This window comes from Callospermophilus lateralis, chromosome 7 (assembly GCF_048772815.1).
Source record: "Callospermophilus lateralis isolate mCalLat2 chromosome 7, mCalLat2.hap1, whole genome shotgun sequence".
In the NCBI taxonomy this organism is placed as follows: Eukaryota; Metazoa; Chordata; class Mammalia; order Rodentia; family Sciuridae; genus Callospermophilus; species Callospermophilus lateralis.
In genome coordinates this window covers 120,040,640-120,061,486 of record NC_135311.1, presented here as the reverse complement: position 1 = coordinate 120,061,486, position 20,847 = coordinate 120,040,640, and the positions used below count along the sequence as shown (strand labels likewise).

Here is a 20,847-nt window from a genome sequence, read left to right as displayed (position 1 = left end):
CCTGTGCTTACATGTAAATGAGTCCAGCTTTTTAATAGTTTTCAAGCCTAGGCGCTGGATTTTCTATTTCTTTTGTTGACCCCACAGCATTTTGCTAGAGACCTGTTCCTTCCAATTTGCTCTCTGAGACATTGTGATGGGACAGGATAATACGGAAAAGTCACTTTAAATGTACATTCAAGAGCCTCATTATGCCCTGTTTAAACATATTCTATTGGAAAAGGAAGAAACTGACTTATACAGAGCTCCTGCTATGGGGCTTGGCATCTGCTGCCTCTCAGTTGTTAATTCACAGGAGTCTTAGGTAGGTTTAATCATTTGCGTTTTACAACCCAGAGCATTGACTTAGGAAGGTTAAATAAATTGTTCCAAACTCATGTGACTTTCAGGTAATGGAAATGGAATTCAAATTTGAGTCTATTTAATCCTCATGCACTGAGCCATCTCTGAAATAGGCAAAGATCCCTTTGCCAGGTGGCCTGACATCCAGACAAGGGGGATCCTGAGTAGACATTGTTTACTTTTTAAACCCCTAACATATTTATTGAGACACAATTCACATGTCATAATTCATCCATCTAAAGTGTAGAGTTCAGTGTCTTCTTTTATCTATCCACAGAGGTGTGCGACTGGTATCACTATTGGTTCTAGAACATTTTTATCACCTCAAAAAGCAGCCTAGATGAGTTTTTCTCTCAGCACTCTCAGCAAATTTGCCTTCTGTCTCTATAGATTTACTTGCTCTGGGCAGTTTGTAAAAATGAAGTCATATACTATGTGGTCTTTGTAACTGTCTTCTTGGACTGTGTAATTTTTCCAAGCCCCTCTTATGTTGAAGCATGTATCACTACTTCATTTGTTTTTATGGTCACATAATATTCCATTGTACAGACATATCTCATTTTATTTATCCATCCCTCAATTGATGGAGACCTACTGGACTCTGAAATAGTCTATAAGAGCATGTCTACCAGATAAACAGGAGCTCAAACAAATGAGTACAATAAGAAAGCCCAACTTCATTGTCCATTCAGATGCTGGAAAGACTTACTGGAAAACTGTAGCTCAAAGCCCTGACTGGTGTTTTCGGCATCGGTGATGAAATCCAGCCACAGACTGCTAGACGTGCTGTTCAAAGTCACTCCCAACATCTCAGAGCGGCTGAACACCCCCAGCAAACGGGCAGAGTTGTTGTTGCCATCGTAGACCTGGGCAGGAGACATCCCAATCTGGTAACACCAGCATGGCCTTATATTGACTACATGTCACACCCCATGGCCCACCTTCCCAGGTGTCAGCACTGACAACCACTGCTAGATGGGTAGTTAATTGTCATCAACAAGGAAGGTGGCAGCACGAAGCTGGCGGCTGAGCAATCAATCATCCTGTTTCCTCTCAGTGTCAGTGCTGTGCCCAGCCCATCTCCATTGTGAATCTAATCTTTGAAAACTGGTTGCCGTTCCAACCTTTCCAGGGAAACCTGCTGCTGGTCCCTCAACCCTCATATGGCACCAGCTTCCTCTTCAGCAGCCCAGGGAGGCCAGGTTGGGACTGCCTGATTCCCCAGCCATCTGTTTCTGCAGACAGGCAGGCTGAAAGCATTCGACATCTCTACATTGCTAAACGGCCACTCCTGTCCTTCCAGGAGAGGAGAGGACCTGACCCCCATCTCACCATGGGGTGACCTGTCTTAACCATCTGCTGGACAGGATCCCTGGAACACAGGCAGGATGGAGTCAAAATGGCCAGCAGGGTATGGTGACTTTCCCTTCTCCAAGCTCAGTCTCTGCCCCTTCCCCTTGTAATGAGGGCTCCAGCTAGGGCCTGCTGGGCTTGCCAAGGGTGGAATGGCGCAGGCATCTGGCCTCCCTGATTCCCATCTGTCCCCTGAACTTCTGAGCACCAGCAAAGACAACAATCATCAGAATAATGAACTGGCTCCCCAGGTTTCGAGGTTGCTGCTCCTTCCTAGATAATTGTACAAATAACAACAGAAGTTGTGATTGAGTGAAAGAACCCCTGGTGCTTTAGTAAATATCAAAGATGGGATCTATGGGTGGGAGATGAATATTTGTGCATGGTGCACAATGTGGAGCCAGCTGCCAGCAAATTGGAACAATATTTCCATCCTCCTATTTATGAAGCAGCGCTTTGTAAAGGAAGCCATCCTTCAAGCTCACAGTGCTGTAGATTACAGAGATTCATTTAGGCTGCTGGGAGCCTTAAGTCTGTTTCCAGATCTGATGTGTTGGTGGTTACGTTATTGAAATACTGAGAGGATCCTGGATTCCAACCAACACAGAGATGGCACCAATTCAGAAGTTTAGCCCATGACTGTATCCAAATTATTATAAAAACATTTTTACCCATTGAGGCATACATTTGAATTCATGGATCAAGGCGTTAATTCTCACCAGTTGCTAACATCACCATAAGGAGGAAAACTAAACATCAAGAGCTTCTTAATGGGAGACAGATCACCATCTAGGGAATCACCTTGCCAAAGAGTCAAACCTGATCAGATCAAGCCACTAGATCCAATTCCCATCCTATAGGACATACCGAGGAAGGAGGAATACTAGAAATGATACTATGCGCTGGAAGTCAGCAAAGTCCAGAGTGTGAAAAATTCCACTGAACAAACGACCAGATTTTTTTTTTTAACAAATAAATTACAAGTATAAAAAGAAAGAGATGGAGGGAGAAATCTACAGGTTAACAAACACACGAGATAACTAATCTACTGTTGTCCAATGGACCTTAGAGACTGATTTGAATAAACTGTAAATTTAAAAAACCACTATGACATTTATGAGCTCATTGGAAATTTGAGCATTCACTGGATGGATGATGGTATGAAGAAATTATTGCTAATTAATAAAAAGTATAATGAGTACATTATATTTTCTTTAATTTTAAAGCATAATTCATTCTCATTTGTTAGGCACAAAAATGTTATTTGTAGCATTACAATAAAATGTACATTGCAGAAAAACTTCTAAAACAGAAAAGCACAGAGAAAAGAAAAACAACTCTCAGTACTTGTTGGATTTTGGTATAATCCTTCCAAGCTTTGTCCTTACTTTCCTTACCTAGGTTTATTAATATTTTTTATTCTATAAAAAGAAGCTCAAATTATCAATACAGTGGACAACCCTCAACTCTTTCACTTAACATATCATGCGTACTTTTCAAGTCATTAAGTATTTTTTCACAGTGGCAATTAAATAGCTGCAGGGATTTCCATCATAACATTAACCCAATCCACAACGCAATTACTTGCACAACAGTGTACAGAATATGCATCCTGGCACTCAGAAAATATATGGTAAATAAACCAACCAATGTTTCCTCCAGTATTTGGGGGGGGGGGATGGTAATCATGGATTAAACCCAGGGATATTTAACCACTGAACTACATCCCAAGCCCTTTTTAAAAATATATTTTATTTTGAGATGAGGTCTTGCTAATTTGTTTAGTGCCTTGCTAAGTTGCTGAGGCTGGCTTTGAACTCAAGGTCCTCCTTCCTCAGCCTCCCAAACCACTGGGATTATAGGCATGCACCATAGTACCTGGCTTCTAGCATTTTTATTCTTCAATTCACCTGGAATTTATTTTGGCCTATCATATAAGATTCTACCTTTATTCCTTAGTTGGTTAGTCATTTCACAAAAGCCTATTTGTAAATGTTCCATCTAATACCAATTTTAAATTTATCTATCTTTTAAATTCATATATAGTTACATAAATGTGGTTTGTTCGTGAACCTTCTATTCCACAGCATTTGGCTATTTGTCTATTCCTGTGCATGACCCATGTTTTTAGTTTGTGTAGGTTGATAGCATATTTAAATATGTAGGAAGAAAGTCTTCATTTCACCTAAAAAAAATCTCCCATATTTACTCTTCTAGATAAACTCAAGAATTTCCCCAAATTAAAAAAAAAATAAAGCAAACATGCAAAAAAAGAAAACTTGTGTCATTCCAAGTTACATTAAAATGTATGGATTGATTTGAGAAAAAAAATGCACCTGTGGGATATTAACTCTTCTGATCCATATTCATGGTGTCTGACTCCATTTAATCAAGTTGTCATTTATGTCTCTCAGTGAATTTCTCTACTTATTCCTGGGTATTTTTATATTTTCGATTGCTTTAGGGAATTGGGCCTTTGCACACATTTATTTCCTCACAGGCTCTTGCTGGATGATCCAGTTCATCAGATACAGGGTGAGGGGAATATCTCCCTCAGAAATCCAGGAGAATCTACCCATGTCCGGGACATCTAGTAAGACAGGTCAGCAAGGCAGCTGGTTTCCAAATGAACATGCTAAGTGACGATGTGCTATGGTTTGGATGTGAGGTGTCCCCCAAAATCTCACATGTGAGACAATGCAAGAAGGTTCAGAGGAGAAATGATTGGGTTGTGAGAGTCTTAATCCAATCAATGATTTAATCCCCTGATAGGGATTAAGGGGATGGTAACTGACTTGGTAGGGTGTGGCTGGAGGAGGTGGGAATTGGGGTGTGGCTTTGGGTATATATTTGTATCTGGCAAGTGGAGTCTCTTTCTGCTTTCTAATCTCATGTGAGCTGCTTCCCTCTGCCACACACTCCACTATAATGTTTAGCCTCACCTAGAGCCCCAGGGAATGGAGTGGGCCTCCTATGGACTAAGACGTCTAAAACTATGAGCCCTCAAATAAACTTTTCCTCCTTACAGTTGTTCGGGTCAGATCCTTTAGTCACAGCAGCGACTAAGGTGACTAAAACACAATGCAAGCATTATTGTGTCCATGAACATGCCTGGCTTGAGTTTCTCCAGAACAAGAAGCTGGTTGAGGGAAGACATATCTTCAGCTTTGCCTGCTAATTCCAGATTGCTCTCTGAAGAAGAGGAATACCAATCAATACCATCCCATAGCAGTGGATGGCTCTTTTCATCATTTTATATCCTCACCTCTAGTATTTCCAGGCATATTTTTTTTCCAGTTTGATGGGTGCAAAATGGTATCTCACTCTAATTTGTATTTCCTTGATTCTCACTGAGGCTGTGGTAATTGAGTATCAACAATTCCCCTCTTCTCTCCTGTGAGTGGTTGTTCATCCATGGGGAAGGACATCTCCCTGCATTTATTTTAGTTATATTGCCTTTAAAATAACGCTTTATAATTTTCTCAGTAAAGATTATCCACATTTTGGAGGACTTATTCCTAGGTGGCTTATAGATTTTATTCTATTACGAATGAGATTTCCCTCCCTGATTACATATTATAATTGGTTATAGAAACACCAGCTGCTTTACTGACTTGTCTTATCAGTTCTCAAGGTTTATTTGTTGATCCTTTCGTATTTTCTAAATAAGAGAGGCAATTTTCCATATTCGTATATATTTCTCTCTGGATGTTTATTTGCATGGACTATGTCTCTTGTCTATAAATAATTTTAATGGTTTCCTTTTCATTTCTGGGTATAATTGTATAGGCTTGGATCATCAGTGCAACGCTGATTCTACGGGTGATGGCAAAGTCACTGTTCTTGGGCTTGATGCCACTAGAAATCCTCAGGAAGTGTTGCCATTAAGTACAGTGTTTGCTGTAGGTGTTTGGGAGAAACACTTTATCAAATTGAGAAGGCACTATTCACAGTTTTATGAATACTTTTAAAAATCGTGAATGGATATTGAACTTGATCACCTGATGTTTGGGGAATGGGTCAGCAGGATCGTGTGTTTTTCCCTTCTAGTCTGTTTATAGGATGTTAGGTTGAGTCACAGGAAATGGCCAATATTTGGCCAGTTTTGACTACAACAAAGGCAATCTCATGTGATTTGTCTAAAGAATAAACATTATGAGCTTTTCCCATGGTTGACACATCCTCACACTACTGGCCTCAGAGGCCCTTGGTCATCTTTGCTTTATCATCCAGCTAGATTCAGTCTGATATCATAGCCAGGATTTTTAGATTTATGATCTTGAGATTGTTTGGTCTAATAGTTTGTTTTTTTAAATTAATTTTTAAATTATAAATTGACACATGATAGTTGATATTGTGATATATGAATACAATGTGGAGAATCAAATCAAGCCAACTAGCATATTCATCACCTCAAGTACTTATTCTTTTTGTGGTATAATGTACATTATTATTTATCATCATTGTTATCATATTTTACAATAAATCTCAAGGAAAAAAATCCCTATTCCTCCTGTGTAATCGAGACTATCCCATTTGACCATCATGGTCTGGTGCCAGCACTCCCAGCCTTGGTCAACACCATTCTCCTCATTGTCATCCAGGTTTCTATTTGATGTATTAAAAAAAAAAAAGAGTTGGGACATGGATCCTCATTTTTATCTCTTTTCTAGAATATTTGGATTACTGTGGGGATTCATTATTTCTTTAAGTTTTATTAAAGTTTACCTGTAAAACAGTCTGGTCCTGGGGCTTTTGAGAAGGGATCTAGGAGAATTCCAATTTGTTAATGGTTTCTGGTTTATTCAGATTTTCATTTATTTACATCATAGTACATCATAGTACTTTTCATCTACAAAAATTTCCATTTCATTTGAGCTTGCAGATTTCTTGAAAGAACAGTTGTTTCTAAATATTTTCTTCTTTTCACAATCTCTATTGTATTAAGGATTATGTTCCCTTTTTCATGCCTAGCATTACACATTTGTCTCTTTTTAATTCCTTGATTCATCCTGCTACGTGTATCTATTTCATTATCAACCAGTTGGTTTTGTTGATAATTGCTATTCTTTTTTTAGTCATTTCTGCTTTCATCTTTAGAAGTATCTTTCCCCTACTTTCTTTGGATTTATTCTGTTATATTATCCAAACGACCCAAATCATTATTTACTTTTAATCTGAGTGACATGTCAGAGACTAAGGGAGGTACATTAAAATCTCTCACGATGACTGTAACTTTATTAAAAATTTTTTAATATTCCTATCAGTTTTTATTTAATTTATTCAAACTATGTTTTTATTTGGCACATAAAGTTTTACTGCAGATTGATTGTACACTTTATTAATATAATGGAACCCTCCTTTTCATTTCCTTATGAGATGTGGAGAAGTTCTTCAACACATCTTATAATGAACTGACTTCATTTTTCTGTGGCTCACCCTCTTCCATTCATCGCCTCCATTCCGTTTTCTAATTGGGTGATCATGTTTTTCATCTCCATCCAATCTTTCCTCATCTCAGATGGCTCTGTTTTCATTATTGCCTATTTTTTTTGTGCCATCAATATAATACTCTCTCAAATCCTGTTAAGAATACAAATTCAGAATACAAATTTATTTTACAATAAATCTCACACTTTTAAAGTGTGTTTTGTCCTTAGTTGCTTACAGAGGGGCAATTAGCTCTGATTCCTCAGGCAGGCCTCCTTCTTCTGGTCCCTTGAATATTTACACACCTTGGTTAATTTCCTTGCTGGCATATCATTGTGGAGGGAGAATGGCAGTGGAGAATGTAAACACCCCAAGTCTCTAACGGGGAGCAGAAGAGCTAGGCCCAAACAAGGCACAGCAAGCTGAGGCATTTCCAACTGAGAGAGGGAGAGCGGTAGAGAGATGGTAGCCCCTTCCCTAGTGAGACTTGCCACCCTGGTTATGTACTAGCATGGTGTTACTTGCTTTTCCTGATGTGCCCCCCAAAGCCAAATGAAGTCCAGGAAGTCATGTCAAGGGGAAATCCATGAAGGCTCCCGTCTGGAGGAGCTAGAAGGATGGAGATTTTGTTCCTGCCAGTGGTCTATATTCTTGGTCCCAGGCTCTGCTGCTCTGAACTACACGGTCTTACATGGATTTTTCCTTAGGGTTTCTGGTCCTTAACCAAAAGGCAGGATTTTGCTTCATTTGCATGAATTGTAATTTGCTTAGACCCTTTCTCAATACAGATTCTTCCTTGAGTATTCCATTTGGCAGAAATTCCTTTAATTTTTATGCAAAAGACACTTTTGCCCAATTTCCAGAGCTGAAACCACATTCCCCTGTCTTTTGTCCCTTCGGTTATTCTACTGGGAACTGGTGGAGGATGTAGTTACATGCATGTGCTTCTCTTGCCCTCATGAGCTGGAAGTGGTGTTTTCTTTTGCATTTTGCAAAAATATTATTGCATTTAAAAGCCTCTCCTGTCTTACTCATCTGAAGGTAGTAGCAAAATCACCTGGCAGGGACCAAAGGAAAAGAAGTCAGGTGGTTATGGGAGACAAGCTGGAGTGACAAGTACGGGGTGATTCTGGGAAATCTACAGTTATTGAGGGCATGGAACACATGCAGGGAAACACGGATTTTTCATGGGTCAGAAATGCAATAAAGTTTGGAAGGTTAGTCAGATGCAGGAGATATCCTATCTCAAGAGACAAGTAAAGTGTGGATAGATTTCCTTGGAGTTCAGAGGAATCTTCGTAGGGACAGGCAAGGCCTTGGGATTAGGAACATACCAGCATTCAGGCAGATGGGCCGGTCACACTAGGGCAATGGCAGATGTTCTTGGAGGGGATTGTTATGCATTAGGTTCCTTCCACACATATCCATGTGGAAGTAGAGCAGATGACAGGCTTCAGCAGCACGGCTGCTGCAGCTGCCTGAGGTGGCAGAGTGACTTTGTATTCTGCTGAGAAACTACGACTGTGGTTTCTTTTAATTCTTTCATTAAAAGAAACCAGAAATAGTTCTGGTACCCATTGGTGACCCAGGTTCTCCCTATGGAAGGTAAGGAGTCTGGGAAGGATAAGGGTCCTAGGAGGGGGCACAGATGCTATCCTAATCTCCTGGAATCCATTGCTCTTCCTTCCCTAGGAATTCCCTAGGAATTTGTTTCAGAAATTCCAGTGGTCACAGGGACGCTTGTGGCCTTTCAGCCACATCAGAACCATAATGCAACCTAATGAGCAGGTTTAAGAGATGCAGACACAGGACACTCTTTGTCAAGAAGGTTGAGCTCCATATTACAAGCTGGGTGGCAGGGCTGGCTGGACATGTGGCTGCAGAGGCCAGGTCTTGAGTCTGGGGTGGTCCTCTTTTAGAAAAGCAGGGATTCTTCCCCTCCCTGCAACTCTGCAGGTGTGCCTGTGTGAAGCCTCCCTGACCTCTGCCCTACAACTTCTGCCCATTTGTTATCCTGGCTGCCTTGGAAAATCACTCTTCTGCCTGTCTGTTACTCTGATCACCTGATGCCGAGGCCAGACAGTTGTGCAGGCACACCATTGGCCAGTCTTGGGTTCTGAAGGCCTGAATCTGAACCACTCTATTAAGGGAGCTAGGGCCCTGGCCATGATCCATGTGACCTCCAGCAGCCATTTCTGCCCATCCACCCCTATCAAGCCCTGTGCACAGAACTTGGCCCAACCCCCCAACACCTGCTAATTATGACCTGTGCCTCAAAGCTGCCTTTTCCTGCTGGGCCTTCATCCAGGAAGGCCTCTGCATGGCCCAGCTCACATCCCTTCATCTGCACCATGACAGAGAGGAGGCCTCTCTGCCCTGCTGTGCTGGTTAGGTCCTCTGAAATCATGCCGTTGATGAAGAGCAAGCAGATGGGGAGGATCCAGTGAGGATCCAGGGAGGATCCAGGGAGAGGCCTGAAGGCATGGTGTGTGTGTGTGTGTGTGTGTGTGTGTGTGTGTGTGTGTGTGTGAATCTGTGCATGTATCTGGCTTGGGGATCTGTGACAGTGCATACAGCAGATGTATCCCTGCATCTGCTGGTGTGGTATCATAGGGTATATCACAAGGGTATCAAACTCTCCTGTGTCCGCTTATCTTGTTTCTATGCGGCATTGAAAGCAGAGCTGAAGAAGCCAATGACAGCCCCTGGGATTGTTCTGTCCTATTTCATACACACCCAGCCCCAGTTTGTCATCTCATGAGTGCAGCTTGGGTTCAAAGGAGATTAAGTAAGAGAGAAAAATCTCTCTCTCTCTCTCTCTCTCTCTCTCTCACACACACACACACACACACACACACACACATACCACATAGTGGAGAACACATGCCCCAGGGTGGGTCAAGAGTATCATCTGAACATAAAAAAGACGGGCATTTCATGGCTTCTCTATGGAATTTCCAGAGTAGTGACCTTTGGTTGCTTCTATTTTTTTTTCTTCTAATGTCAGGACTTCTCTGGCTACAGAGAATAAAACTGTATTGGAATAAACTACAAAAGATCCTTGGTCTAGGATAAAAATAGACTTACTCTGGATGAGGCTGTCTTCAGAATCCATTTTATTAGGGCAGCTCTTTGATAGATTCTCCGACATCAACCCCTTGATCATACGTAAACACACACAGGGTGCGTTATTGGAGATAGTCACATGATCACACAGGGAACTACAAGACGTGTGTGTGTCAGGATCTCACCGACTTCCTCTCAGTAGCACTACCATCCCATCCTGTCCTTTCTTTCTCTTACATATTTATGTGCCTTGAGCTCACTTTCTTTAATGGCAATGTCACATGAGGGCCTTTATCATGGTACATGGACACTCACTGCCTCCTCAAATCACATCTGAGTGCAGAGATGCCAAGCACTCTCACAGACTCACACCCATGTGAAAATATATATGTAAAAGTATCTATATCTACAAACATGTAGCTACACAAATGTGTGTGTGCACACACACACACACACACATACACACACACACACACACACACACTGTGAGCAGTTCATGATTCACGTGGAAAGTCGGCACTCACAATGGAAAACCTGGCCCACTGGCTGCTCCAGCTGAACTACTGTTATTTTTATGATGCAGTCAACTCCCACGAGCCGCACTTGCCTATGGCAGCAGCAGCCTCTGAGCACATTCCAATCCTACATTCTCAGATGCTCACATACACTCTCTTTCTGATCCTCACTTCCTCCCAGTTGTGTGAGGATACCATCTCGGGACTCAGGGAGGAAGGAGAAAGCTTGGACCATTCCCACAGGGACGAGCGCACACCTTCACACGCATGCGCTATGCAGTCCATCGATTTTACCTTGAGGACGTCTCCTTCTGAGAGTTCGAATGCCCTGGCTTTAAGCTGAATCCCCTTCCCTGGCTGGGTCTGGATGGAGTAGATGCATTCGTGATTGTTATTGTAGTTCACAGGAAAGTTGGGGGACAGCAGAGTACCCTGAGTGCCGGTGACTGAGTTCCCACACTCAGCTGGAAAGAGAACCACAATAACCACAGATTAACCCCTGTCAGCCGCATCCAGAAGACAACTCACAGCTCTGGAGAACCTGACAGAGGTGACCAGCCACCAGCCTGTCTACCTGTGGCATGGTGGCCTCTCTGTCTGCCTACAGGACTGTCTGTGGAAGTTTAAATAAAAAATAAAACCTGCCTGCCTAGAGTTCTGTTGGTGTCTCCCTCTCTCCCATTCTGTCGGGCTGGTTCTCTTTTTTGTGGAAATAAAACTAACCAGCAGACCCCCTTTCCTTTCACAGGGTTATAAAGCAGTCGTTCCCTGCATCTCTTGGTATGGTATCATAGCAACAGAAATGATGGAGGAGGACGTCAGAGGAGTGGGTAGCCAAGTGAGGAGAAAGGACGACTTTCAGTGTCCAAGGATGGAAACCAGGAGGGGACAAGATGGAACAATAATTGCTAACTCTATGTGCAAAACACCACAATAGACACTTAATAAGGCTCATTTCATTACCTGTCACAGCAACCAGTCCCCCAAAGTAGGCATAGTTATCATCCTCAGTTTAAAAATAGGGAGCCTAGAACTAAGGAATTTAGACTGTCTCTTAATTCACAGAGGATGCCACCCCCTCAGGCTGGAGTTTAGGGCCCCTGAGGCTCTGGAGAAAGTTTTGGCACACCCCTATTGAAACACTGTTTCATTCAACAACTAATGAAATCATACCCTCTCCTGGAAATTGGTTTCTCCTCCTCTAGAATTAGTCATCTCTTCCCTGTTGTTCCTATGCGGTTATTTATAGCAGGTATCGCATTTTACTTGACTTATTTGTGAGTACTGCTGTCTCCTTCACTGCACTGTGATCCCGTGGGCCTTGGCCATATTTCTCTCTTCCCAATGCCCAACCAATGCCTGGTCAGGACACCCTCAGAAGATGCAAGCAGAGAGCTCAGGGGCAGGGCACATCTGGGGAACCCTGCAGTGGCTCTCTATTTTTTGGTACTTGGGATTGATCATACGTAAACACACACAGGGTGCGTTATTGGAGATAGTCACATGATCACACAGGGAACTACACAGGTGGTTATCATTGAGCCACATCCCCAGCCCTCTCTATTTTTAATTTTCAGATAAGGTCTCCCTAAGTTGTGGAGGCTGCCCTCAAACTTGAAATTCTCCTGCCTCAGCCTTCTGAGATGCTGGGATTCAGGCATGTACTACCACATTCCTTTTGTTTGAATTTTTGATTATGAATCCCCTTTCTGTGCATCCCTATATCAGAGAACCTATCACACCCTGTTCCCTGATTGCTTTTACTTGCTTGTAATCCCCACTCAAACTGTGAGTTACTTGAGGGCCAGAGTCATCCCTGATGAATCTATGACTTTCCAAGGCTCAACCCAGATGGTCTGCAAAATAAATATTTGCCAAATACATGAATGGATGAATATGGCATACACTGACCTTAGAAGAGGTACAGTCCTAAAAATAATTAGGTTCCAGAAGGATGTAAATACAAGACCAGATGGCAGGCTCATTATTTGTCTGGACATATGGAGAGTTTGGAGCATGTCTTAAATGTTTACAGTTGATGGTAGCAAGGCTGCCTTCTCCAAGCCAGCCCTCCTGTCCTTATTCTAGGCATAATTTTTTGGGGGGAAGGACTCCGATGTTGACCGAGAGGCCATTTCTTTGGTTATAATTGTTAATTCTTTGACCATAATTTCTTAGGACACTAATTGTCCTAAGCTGGGCAGCATAGATGGAGACATAGACACCTTCAGAGATGAACCTCCTGCTGGGTTTGTCATATGCTTGTGTGCTCTCTTATCCCCAAGGCTGCTCTTAGTCCTTTGAAGATGGTGACCAAGTCCCTACTTTTCAACTGGCCCTACTCCCTGGGCCTGTGCATTTCAGGTCAGTTTGGTTTCCTGAAGCTTTACAGAAGCATTTGTTTATTTATTTTGCAGGAGTAAAGTAGCCTGGTGGATTTTAAACTTGGCTGGTTTGCCAAGCAAACCAAGTATCTAATGAATGTGCCCAGCTGAGGCATTGAACTGAAGGGGCAATGGTAGTAGCAGCCAGGCACCCCGGGACAGTGGCTGCTGACAATTTCAGTAGACAAGTTTCTAGAGAGTGCTCAGTTCATGGGTGCCCTCAGACTAGGCAGTTACACACTAGTACACGGTCATACCACAGACAGCTCTGAGGTGTCTCCCCACAGTCTCTGGGGTCCCACATACTCTCCTGCACCTAGGCTGAGGCATGTGGTGCACTGAGATGAGCACAGACTTTGGAGAAGACAGACAAGTTATATCAACTCTCTGAGTCTCCATCTCGTCTTCATCTGTCTTTGCCTGGATCATAAGGGCCCCTCCTAAGGCTGTAGAGAACAAATGCACCAGATTTTCTGTGTAAAAAAGTGAATGAATGGGAAGTCATGGTGAGCACATAGTAGGTCCTCAATCCGTACTATTTCTCCTTTCTCTTCCTACTCATTCCCTAGCTGACCATCCTATGGGACTGGCAGAAAGCCTGGGAAGCTTATGGAAAGTTTATGCCTCAGCTAGGGCCCTCAGGCGGTCCCTGATGCCTCTTGTCCTCTGCCCAGTTACTGGCAGTCAGCTTCCTTTCAACATGGGCCTTGGCATATTTTTGAACTGTCTTTGCAGCCCTGGCTTCCTGAGTCGCCTCCCTGCCCCAGCATGACCCTCTTGTTTCTCCCACCTGCCTGACACCTTTTTAAGGAAGGACACAGGGCTGACAGCTTCAGATGCAGCCAGGCCCTGGCCAGTCACCAAGTCCTGACTCCCTGCCAGGGCCTTGGTCCTGGGTACCAGGGAGGGCATGGGTGGTTGAGGAATGTGGCACTCGCTTCTGGGAGAGTTTCCAAAGGAACAGGGGAGGTGAGCAGATGCACGGAGAAGCCAAACCGGGTGTAAATGGAAACAAATAAACGTTCCAGAGAAACAAACAGTCACGTGCAGAGAAAAAATGCTGCTGCTGATTCAGACATCTGTGACTTCTGTCGCCCCTGTCAAGCGAGGTCTTGTTAAGGGCAGGGGCTGCATCTTATCCATCAGTCTGGGGCTCCTGAGGCAGAGGGTTAGGGCTTCTCCATCACACTGGGCTCCCAAGGACAGGGCCATGTCTCCTGCAGCAGACTGGGGTCCTAATGGGTCAGGGCTGTCTCTTCCACATCAAATTCAGGGGCCCCAGAGGTCAGGGGATATGTCACCCCTGTCACACCATGAATTGGAGCCCAGGCTGTTCATCTCCTTCTCAGGTGGGAATGTTTCTGGTAATGCTACATGAGCCAAATAACCCCAGTTACACCCACAGTGCATGCAGTGCACCCCCCGGGTGGGCATTCCCAAGACACCTCCAGCATGAGGCTCTGCGACAGGGCTGGCAGTAATTACAGGTGATTGTAATTGCTGTGCATTATTAATAACATGTGAAACAGAAGACAAATGTATAATAATAATAATGAAAATATTGTGAGGTGTCATGAACAAACAGTAATTGAAATAATAAGTTAAAGGATGAGTTCGTGTAATGAGATCAATGAGGCAAGAGTCTCAGCCGTGTGAGCATCTGGGGACTGGAGATCTCCATTCAAGAAAAATATCTCCCACACCCCCTCTCTGAGGACACTTTCCCAGAGGCAAGAGTTGCTGCACTTGGGGGCATTAACCAAACCTTCCCAGGGGGCGTTCTAGTGTCTGAGTGTGTCCTGGTCAACAGTCGATGCTTTGGGGGGATGGGGACAGGAGAAAGGAGGAACTTTGAGATCATTTAATTGGTCAAAGATGGAATTCTGTGACTCTTTATCTTAATGTTTCCCTCTGGGACTGTAAAAGGTTATTGACAAAATGACAGTTAGTATCCATGAGTACAGCTAAAAAGGTTATTGGCAAAATAGTCATTATGTGGCACTTTCTTGTTTATGTCAACTATTTCATCTCATCTGGAGTAGGGCCTGGGTGTTGGCTGTCCTTATCTCTGCTTTAAAAATGAGAAAGCTTTATGAGGCTGAGGAGTCTGGTGGCTCTAAGGGATGGTAAGTGGCAGAGCAGAGACTTGACCTTGGGGCCTGAGTGACGGATCAGCCCATCTTGCCAGCCTATTCAATGTTCAGCTGTCCTCTGCAGAGCCCTGGGCTCCTTGGTGACATGTGTCATAGGCCTATCTTTTTTTCCTTTTCTTTTAGGTATGCTGGGAATGGAACCCAGTACCCCACCTGTGTTTGGCAAGTGCTCTGCTGCTGGGCCACTCCCCGCCCCTGAAGCTTTTGTGATGCTGATGCCTCTTTCAGTCAGTGCTGCTTTGATCTAACAGTTCTGTATATTTTTATGGGGTTTTACGTAATATTTCACTTTAAGTGAGTTCCATGGCTAACAGTGAGCATGTAAGTACTCCCCTAATTCAGCCTGCATTTTATCCTATCCTGCACTGTGGGTTCGGGCAAGCAGAGCCGGGAGTTTTACAAATTAGGAGAAGCCAGCAATTGTCCTGCTCCCTGGGCCATCACCATACTTCCCTCTATGCTCTGGGCCCAAAGCTCTGATCAGCCTTTAGGGATCCGTCAAGGAGGCAGGTGGGGTTTCTGCCAACCCCTAACCAGCTACATCTTGGCGCTTTGTTCCCACTGCTAAAACACAGCTCATCAGAGAGGCCTTTGCTGCCCACTCTTTGCCACAAAGCAACCTCACCTCCACACATCCTGAGTCTTTGTCATTGTTCTCTGTGCCCCTAAAACTGCTGGACACATTGCGTATCTATGTATTATGGCTGTGTTTCTCCACCATTATGGGAGGCCACTATGGAGAGACTTTCTCTATTTTGTTCACTTTCGTATCTTCTGGACCTAGGTATGCATTGGATGTGTAATGGGCGCTCTCTCAATGAACCCAAATTCTGTCCCGGCTTCCTTGGCTGGATGGACTGCCTTCCAAGGGATTCTCCAGAGCAAGACCTTACATTGGACTAGTCAAAGCACCCACCCAACGCCCTGGATTGAGACTCAGGCAAAGGGCTCACCCGGGGCCCCATCCAGATCTCCCTGCAAGAGACATTCTTCAGCCAGGGGCAGGAGGTGAGAGTACTGAAGTCAACCTCATTTCAGAGCCCATGGGCAATTCACTTGGCAAAGGTCAGTTTAGGTTAAAGAACTGCCTCATGGAGTAGGTATTACTGTGCCTATTTTACAGACAAGGTGGCTGAGAGGAGTTGAGGTCACCTGCCCAAGGTCTCGCTGCAGGTAAGCTTAGGCTACATTAGTCCCCAAACCCAGCTCCCTCTGCCTCTTGGCGTGCGCGTCCACCACCTCACACGGATCAGCTACATCTGGCCCACCCCATCAAGTGAAGCAAAATGAAAGCACGTGACCACCTACCAACACACCTTGGCAGAGGCGAGCTCCACAGGCGCCGTCTGCCCCCCAGGCACGTGATGCGGGCGGTGCCCTCTAGACGGTACCCGGGGAAGCAGGAGAAGGTCAAGGTGTCGCCCACGCCAAACTGCAGGCCCTTCCGGATGCTGTAGGCTGGGACCTCGGGCTCCTCGCAGGGCTCCAAGTCATACTCTGCAAGGGCAGCAGGAAGGTTGGGCTCAGAGACGTCTCGGGAGGTGCAAAGAAAGAAAATAAGAACACGGAGGTCCAAATGCCAGGGGACAGGGCCAGAGTACAGACAGACAGAGGTACAGACCAGGTGCACACTGGTCCAGAGTGAGGAGGCAAGGAGGGCGAGCCACAGAAGAGCAGAGGCCCAGAGAAGTGCAGGGAGGCCCAGGAGAGGGTTGGGGCACAGTGTCTCCTTCCTGAGGAACTTCTGGCAGGGCCTCAGGTGCCTCAGGCCTCGGCTCTCTCTTCTCCATCCCTCCATCTCCATGGAAACCCATGCCTCTGGCCCCCTCCACTCTCCCACTCTTCCCCTCCAGGCACTGAACCAGATCAATCCAGTCAGTGGCTTTCAGAGGGTCAGTCTATGATACACCTTTGGGCGACCCGAGTAGCAAAGGACTCCAAATGCTTTGCTCTAAGCCTGATCTCAGAAAGCTGGCGTTGAGGCAGATGGCAAGCAGGATGGGGTGGCATTTATGGGCCAGGGACCTGCCTGGCCCTTCTAGAGACAGCATAGAAATGATTGTCTCTTGTCCTCCAGGGCATCTCCCTTCTGGGATGCAGTCCTCTGGGGCTGTGTGGAGGAGGAGCATCTCTCTCATTTGAGTTGAGGTACACTGGTTGGGTATGTCCCATCAGCCAGGACTGCCCTGGAACATGGCAGGTGGCTTCTGCCTGAGGGCCGGGGTGGGGGGTTAGGGCTAAGCTGGGCCACATCCCTGTTCCTAGAGGCTGACATTTCCTGCCCATCCTGGGAGGAATCCATCTGGCATCCCTGCTCTTGCTGAAGGTAGGGGTGGGTTAGGGGGCCCTGGGGCACCTTGGGACAAGCATGGGGGGCGGGGGGAGGAGGGCTTCACATGGGGACATGTTTCCCTGAATGCCAAATGAAAGAGGTTTCTTTTCAGGATTCCTAGACACAGAGATAAATATCTATTACTACGAAATTAGCATTGATGAAGAAGCACCCAAATGAGACTAAAACACTCCTGTATGTTAATTTCACACCCTTTCTTCTTCTTTGTTAATTACTGGAGTCGTAAAATAGTGGAAGTGGAATCAGGAGAAGAATTTGGAATTACTAGGGCAGGAAGGGACATTTGTGAATCCTCTAGGAGCTATTTGAAGCCACCAGCTGGGTAGGTCATGTTCAGAGCAAATCCTGAATCAGAGTAGGAGATTCCTCAAGGAACCTGTTAATTCCTTCCAAGACCATTATACAGAAGTTCTTCCATGGATCTAACCGAAATATCTTTAGCTGTAGCATTGAGGTCATTCTCTCAGAGACAGGGGAGTGATTACTGTACATCTACTAGAAGACCAGAGACTGGCAGCAGAGGGAGAGAGAGAATGGTGCAGCGGTCTCCTCTCCCCAGGGACCCCCACACCCTGTACCTGAGAAGGTGATGTTGAATCCTTCGTAGGACATGGAGAAGTCGGAAATGAAGCGGACCTGAGCCGTGAAGTTGCCATAGAGCCCGGCACTGATGGGCGCGGGCAGCCGGGAGCCGGTCAGCTGCCTCAGGGGCTGGGTAAAGCTGCCGTTCTCGGTGAGAAGGAGGTAGTCGTGGCCGCTCTCCAGGTGGAAGGTGTGGAAGGTAAAGAACACACCTGCAGAGAGACCAGAGGGGTCCAGCTGGCTGCGGGGAGGGGCTGAAGCAGCCCAGTTTCGAGGCAGGACCTGCCCAGACCTTTCCAATTTGCACCTACCTGTCAGCGTGTCCAACTACAAGCATCTGTGGATCAACATACCAGTGGATGGACCTGAACTTGCCATGACCCAAAGATCCAGGCAGGGAGATGGCAGCTCTTTATGGTTGTCAGCATTTGAAAGGGGGATTTATGGCTCAGTTTGAGAGGATGCTTCATAGCCAGTCATTAATTCATCCAGCAAATATTTGCATATTTGTTGAATATGTCCTATGGCTGGGATCCAGGGTGAAGTGCAAGGGGATTCACGAGGCATTAGACAAGTGGCTACAAAATGGAATGATGAAAACTATAAGGAAATGTAGCTCAGTGTGCCAGGGGCAGCATGGACAGCCCTTCACAGCAGGAAGGGGGGAATGGGGGGCAGCTTCAGAAACACAGGAGTTAACTGGGGAAGGTAAGAAATAGCATCCTAGATACAGGACCAGCCCATGTCAAGGGACAGAGGAGCTGTCCCTCCCAGGGCTCTGTGGTGGGAGATAACTGGGAACTGAGGCTGGAAAGGTAGGCAGGGCCAGTCAGTCACTGTTCTGGAGGTCACAAGAAGCCATCCTATCCAGAGTACATCAAATTTCAGTTCCAGTAAGATGTTGGTGACCATGAGGAGGATGAAGTGGAAGAAGAGGAGGCCAGAAGAACAGTTGGAATGTAGGCTGATGTGCACTAGACCAGTGTGGACGGGGCTTGTGGGAGGGGCTTAAATGAACCTGCTTCCTGAAAATTCCTCGGGTGTCCAGCCTCATCTGTCCTACGTCGACACTAGGGGAAAATGAGGCACAAAGGCCTGAAGTCATTTGTCCAGGTAATTCAGCTGGCAGGTGGAAGAGCTGGGCATCTGAGGCCTCACTGCTGAGCCACTCCAGGATGTCGCCTCTTAGGCCACAAAAGGAGACAGGTGGGAGGGTGGCAGGTGGTGAGAGGGTCGGTAGTGAGTAAGGTTATGGAGCAGCAGGAACTTAACACCCAAAGCAGCTCTCAAACTTGTCCAGGTGGCAGCAGTTGTATTTGCTTGGGTACAGATGTCAATGCATGGCCTCCAACAAGTCTGTGTTCATGGGGACATGTGTTATGATGGTCCCAGGAAAGTTGCACTGTTAGACTGGGAGTGCTGGGCCCAGCTGCTACTCAAAGTGTGGTCCATGACCAGCTTGCTAGAAATGCAGAATCACCTTTGTTTGATTTATAGGCACCTAAAAGTTTGAGAAATACTTTCTTGGATAATTACTGATGAAGTTTTAATAAATGATGATGGATCCAAGCCTGTAATAGAGCATTTTAAAAGTTTTATTATTCTTGCCTCCCTGTGGATAAGATCTAGTGATCCTGGAGTATTGGAGCTTCTCTGAGCAGGGTTTGGAGAGACATAACCTAGCAGAGATAGGTTGTGGTTTGCAAATTACTGGTTTGCAGGCAATCGAGATGCAATCATGTATCTATTTGTTCAAGGATATGGGTCTTAAGCACCTACCAAGTACCAAGTCTAGTGTTTAAGAAGAGAAACATCTTTTGGTTTCGTAGAGGAGACAGATGCATCAATGGTGAGAATCCAGCATGGGGCATGAGGAAGGACGGGGAACTCTGCTTTGAGGGCTTCACATAGGGACACGATCCTTGGATAAGAGATGTGAGCATGTGCAGAGGAGACATGTGGACATGTGTGGCTCCGTGTGTGCTATTCTCCTGACACACAAACATGTGTGCAGATAACTACTGAGCTTGGGAAATGTATGTGCCCCCTCCTTGCTAGAACATCAGGTTGGGTAGAGAGCAAGTCAGATACAGTAGCAGGATGAAGCACCAAGCTTTGCACTGTTCTTCTAACGTGCAAATACAGCCCCTCCGAAGGAGTAAACATTTGGCAGGGATTCTAAGGATGAGCAAACAACCGAGATGAAACCCCTGGGGTTCCCAGCTGTGCTGATTGCTTGGGGCTGTTTTGGCCGTTGTGAGAAAATGAAGACATTGTCATAGAAACAGAGAGGTCCCGTGTTAGAGTTTGAATCCAGATTTGGTGTGACAGATGTACACACTGAAGTGAACTGGGCAGAACAGTAGGAGTGATATCAACCCTGCATCAGGGCAGGAAAGGCAGGGATCAAACGCCCGTCTACCAGCTGAAGGCCTGCATCCAGAACTGCATGTGTGTGTCCTTAGCTGCGTGTGTGGATGCTGATCCCTCCCTCACAGGTGGCACATTGGGATGGCATATGCAAAGCCCGCAGCCCTGGCCCTCATCAGGTGAGCACCCACAGGTGTTTTCTGCTCGGCTCAGCCCAGCCCCAGATGACCCTGTGGGTTAAGAAGCTGTAGTCCTGGGGTCTCTGCAAGGGCATGTTCTCCAGCCTCCTGAACTGCCCA

The 20,847-nt window shown here is 45.5% G+C and overlaps 1 protein-coding gene across 1 annotated transcript in view; it reads right to left on the bottom strand.

The window, feature by feature from the left end:
- Csmd2 (CUB and Sushi multiple domains 2) overlaps positions 1-20,847 on the bottom strand; it is a 535,133-nt gene that overhangs the window by 148,629 nt on the left and 365,657 nt on the right. Inside the window, exons 20-23 of the mRNA XM_076862996.2 lie at positions 18,175-18,390; positions 16,552-16,740; positions 11,001-11,170; positions 1,052-1,208 (exon numbers count right to left, since the gene is read on the bottom strand). Coding sequence (XP_076719111.2) covers positions 1,052-1,208; positions 11,001-11,170; positions 16,552-16,740; positions 18,175-18,390 — 732 coding nt within the window. The remainder of the gene's footprint in view (positions 1-1,051; positions 1,209-11,000; positions 11,171-16,551; positions 16,741-18,174; positions 18,391-20,847) is intronic.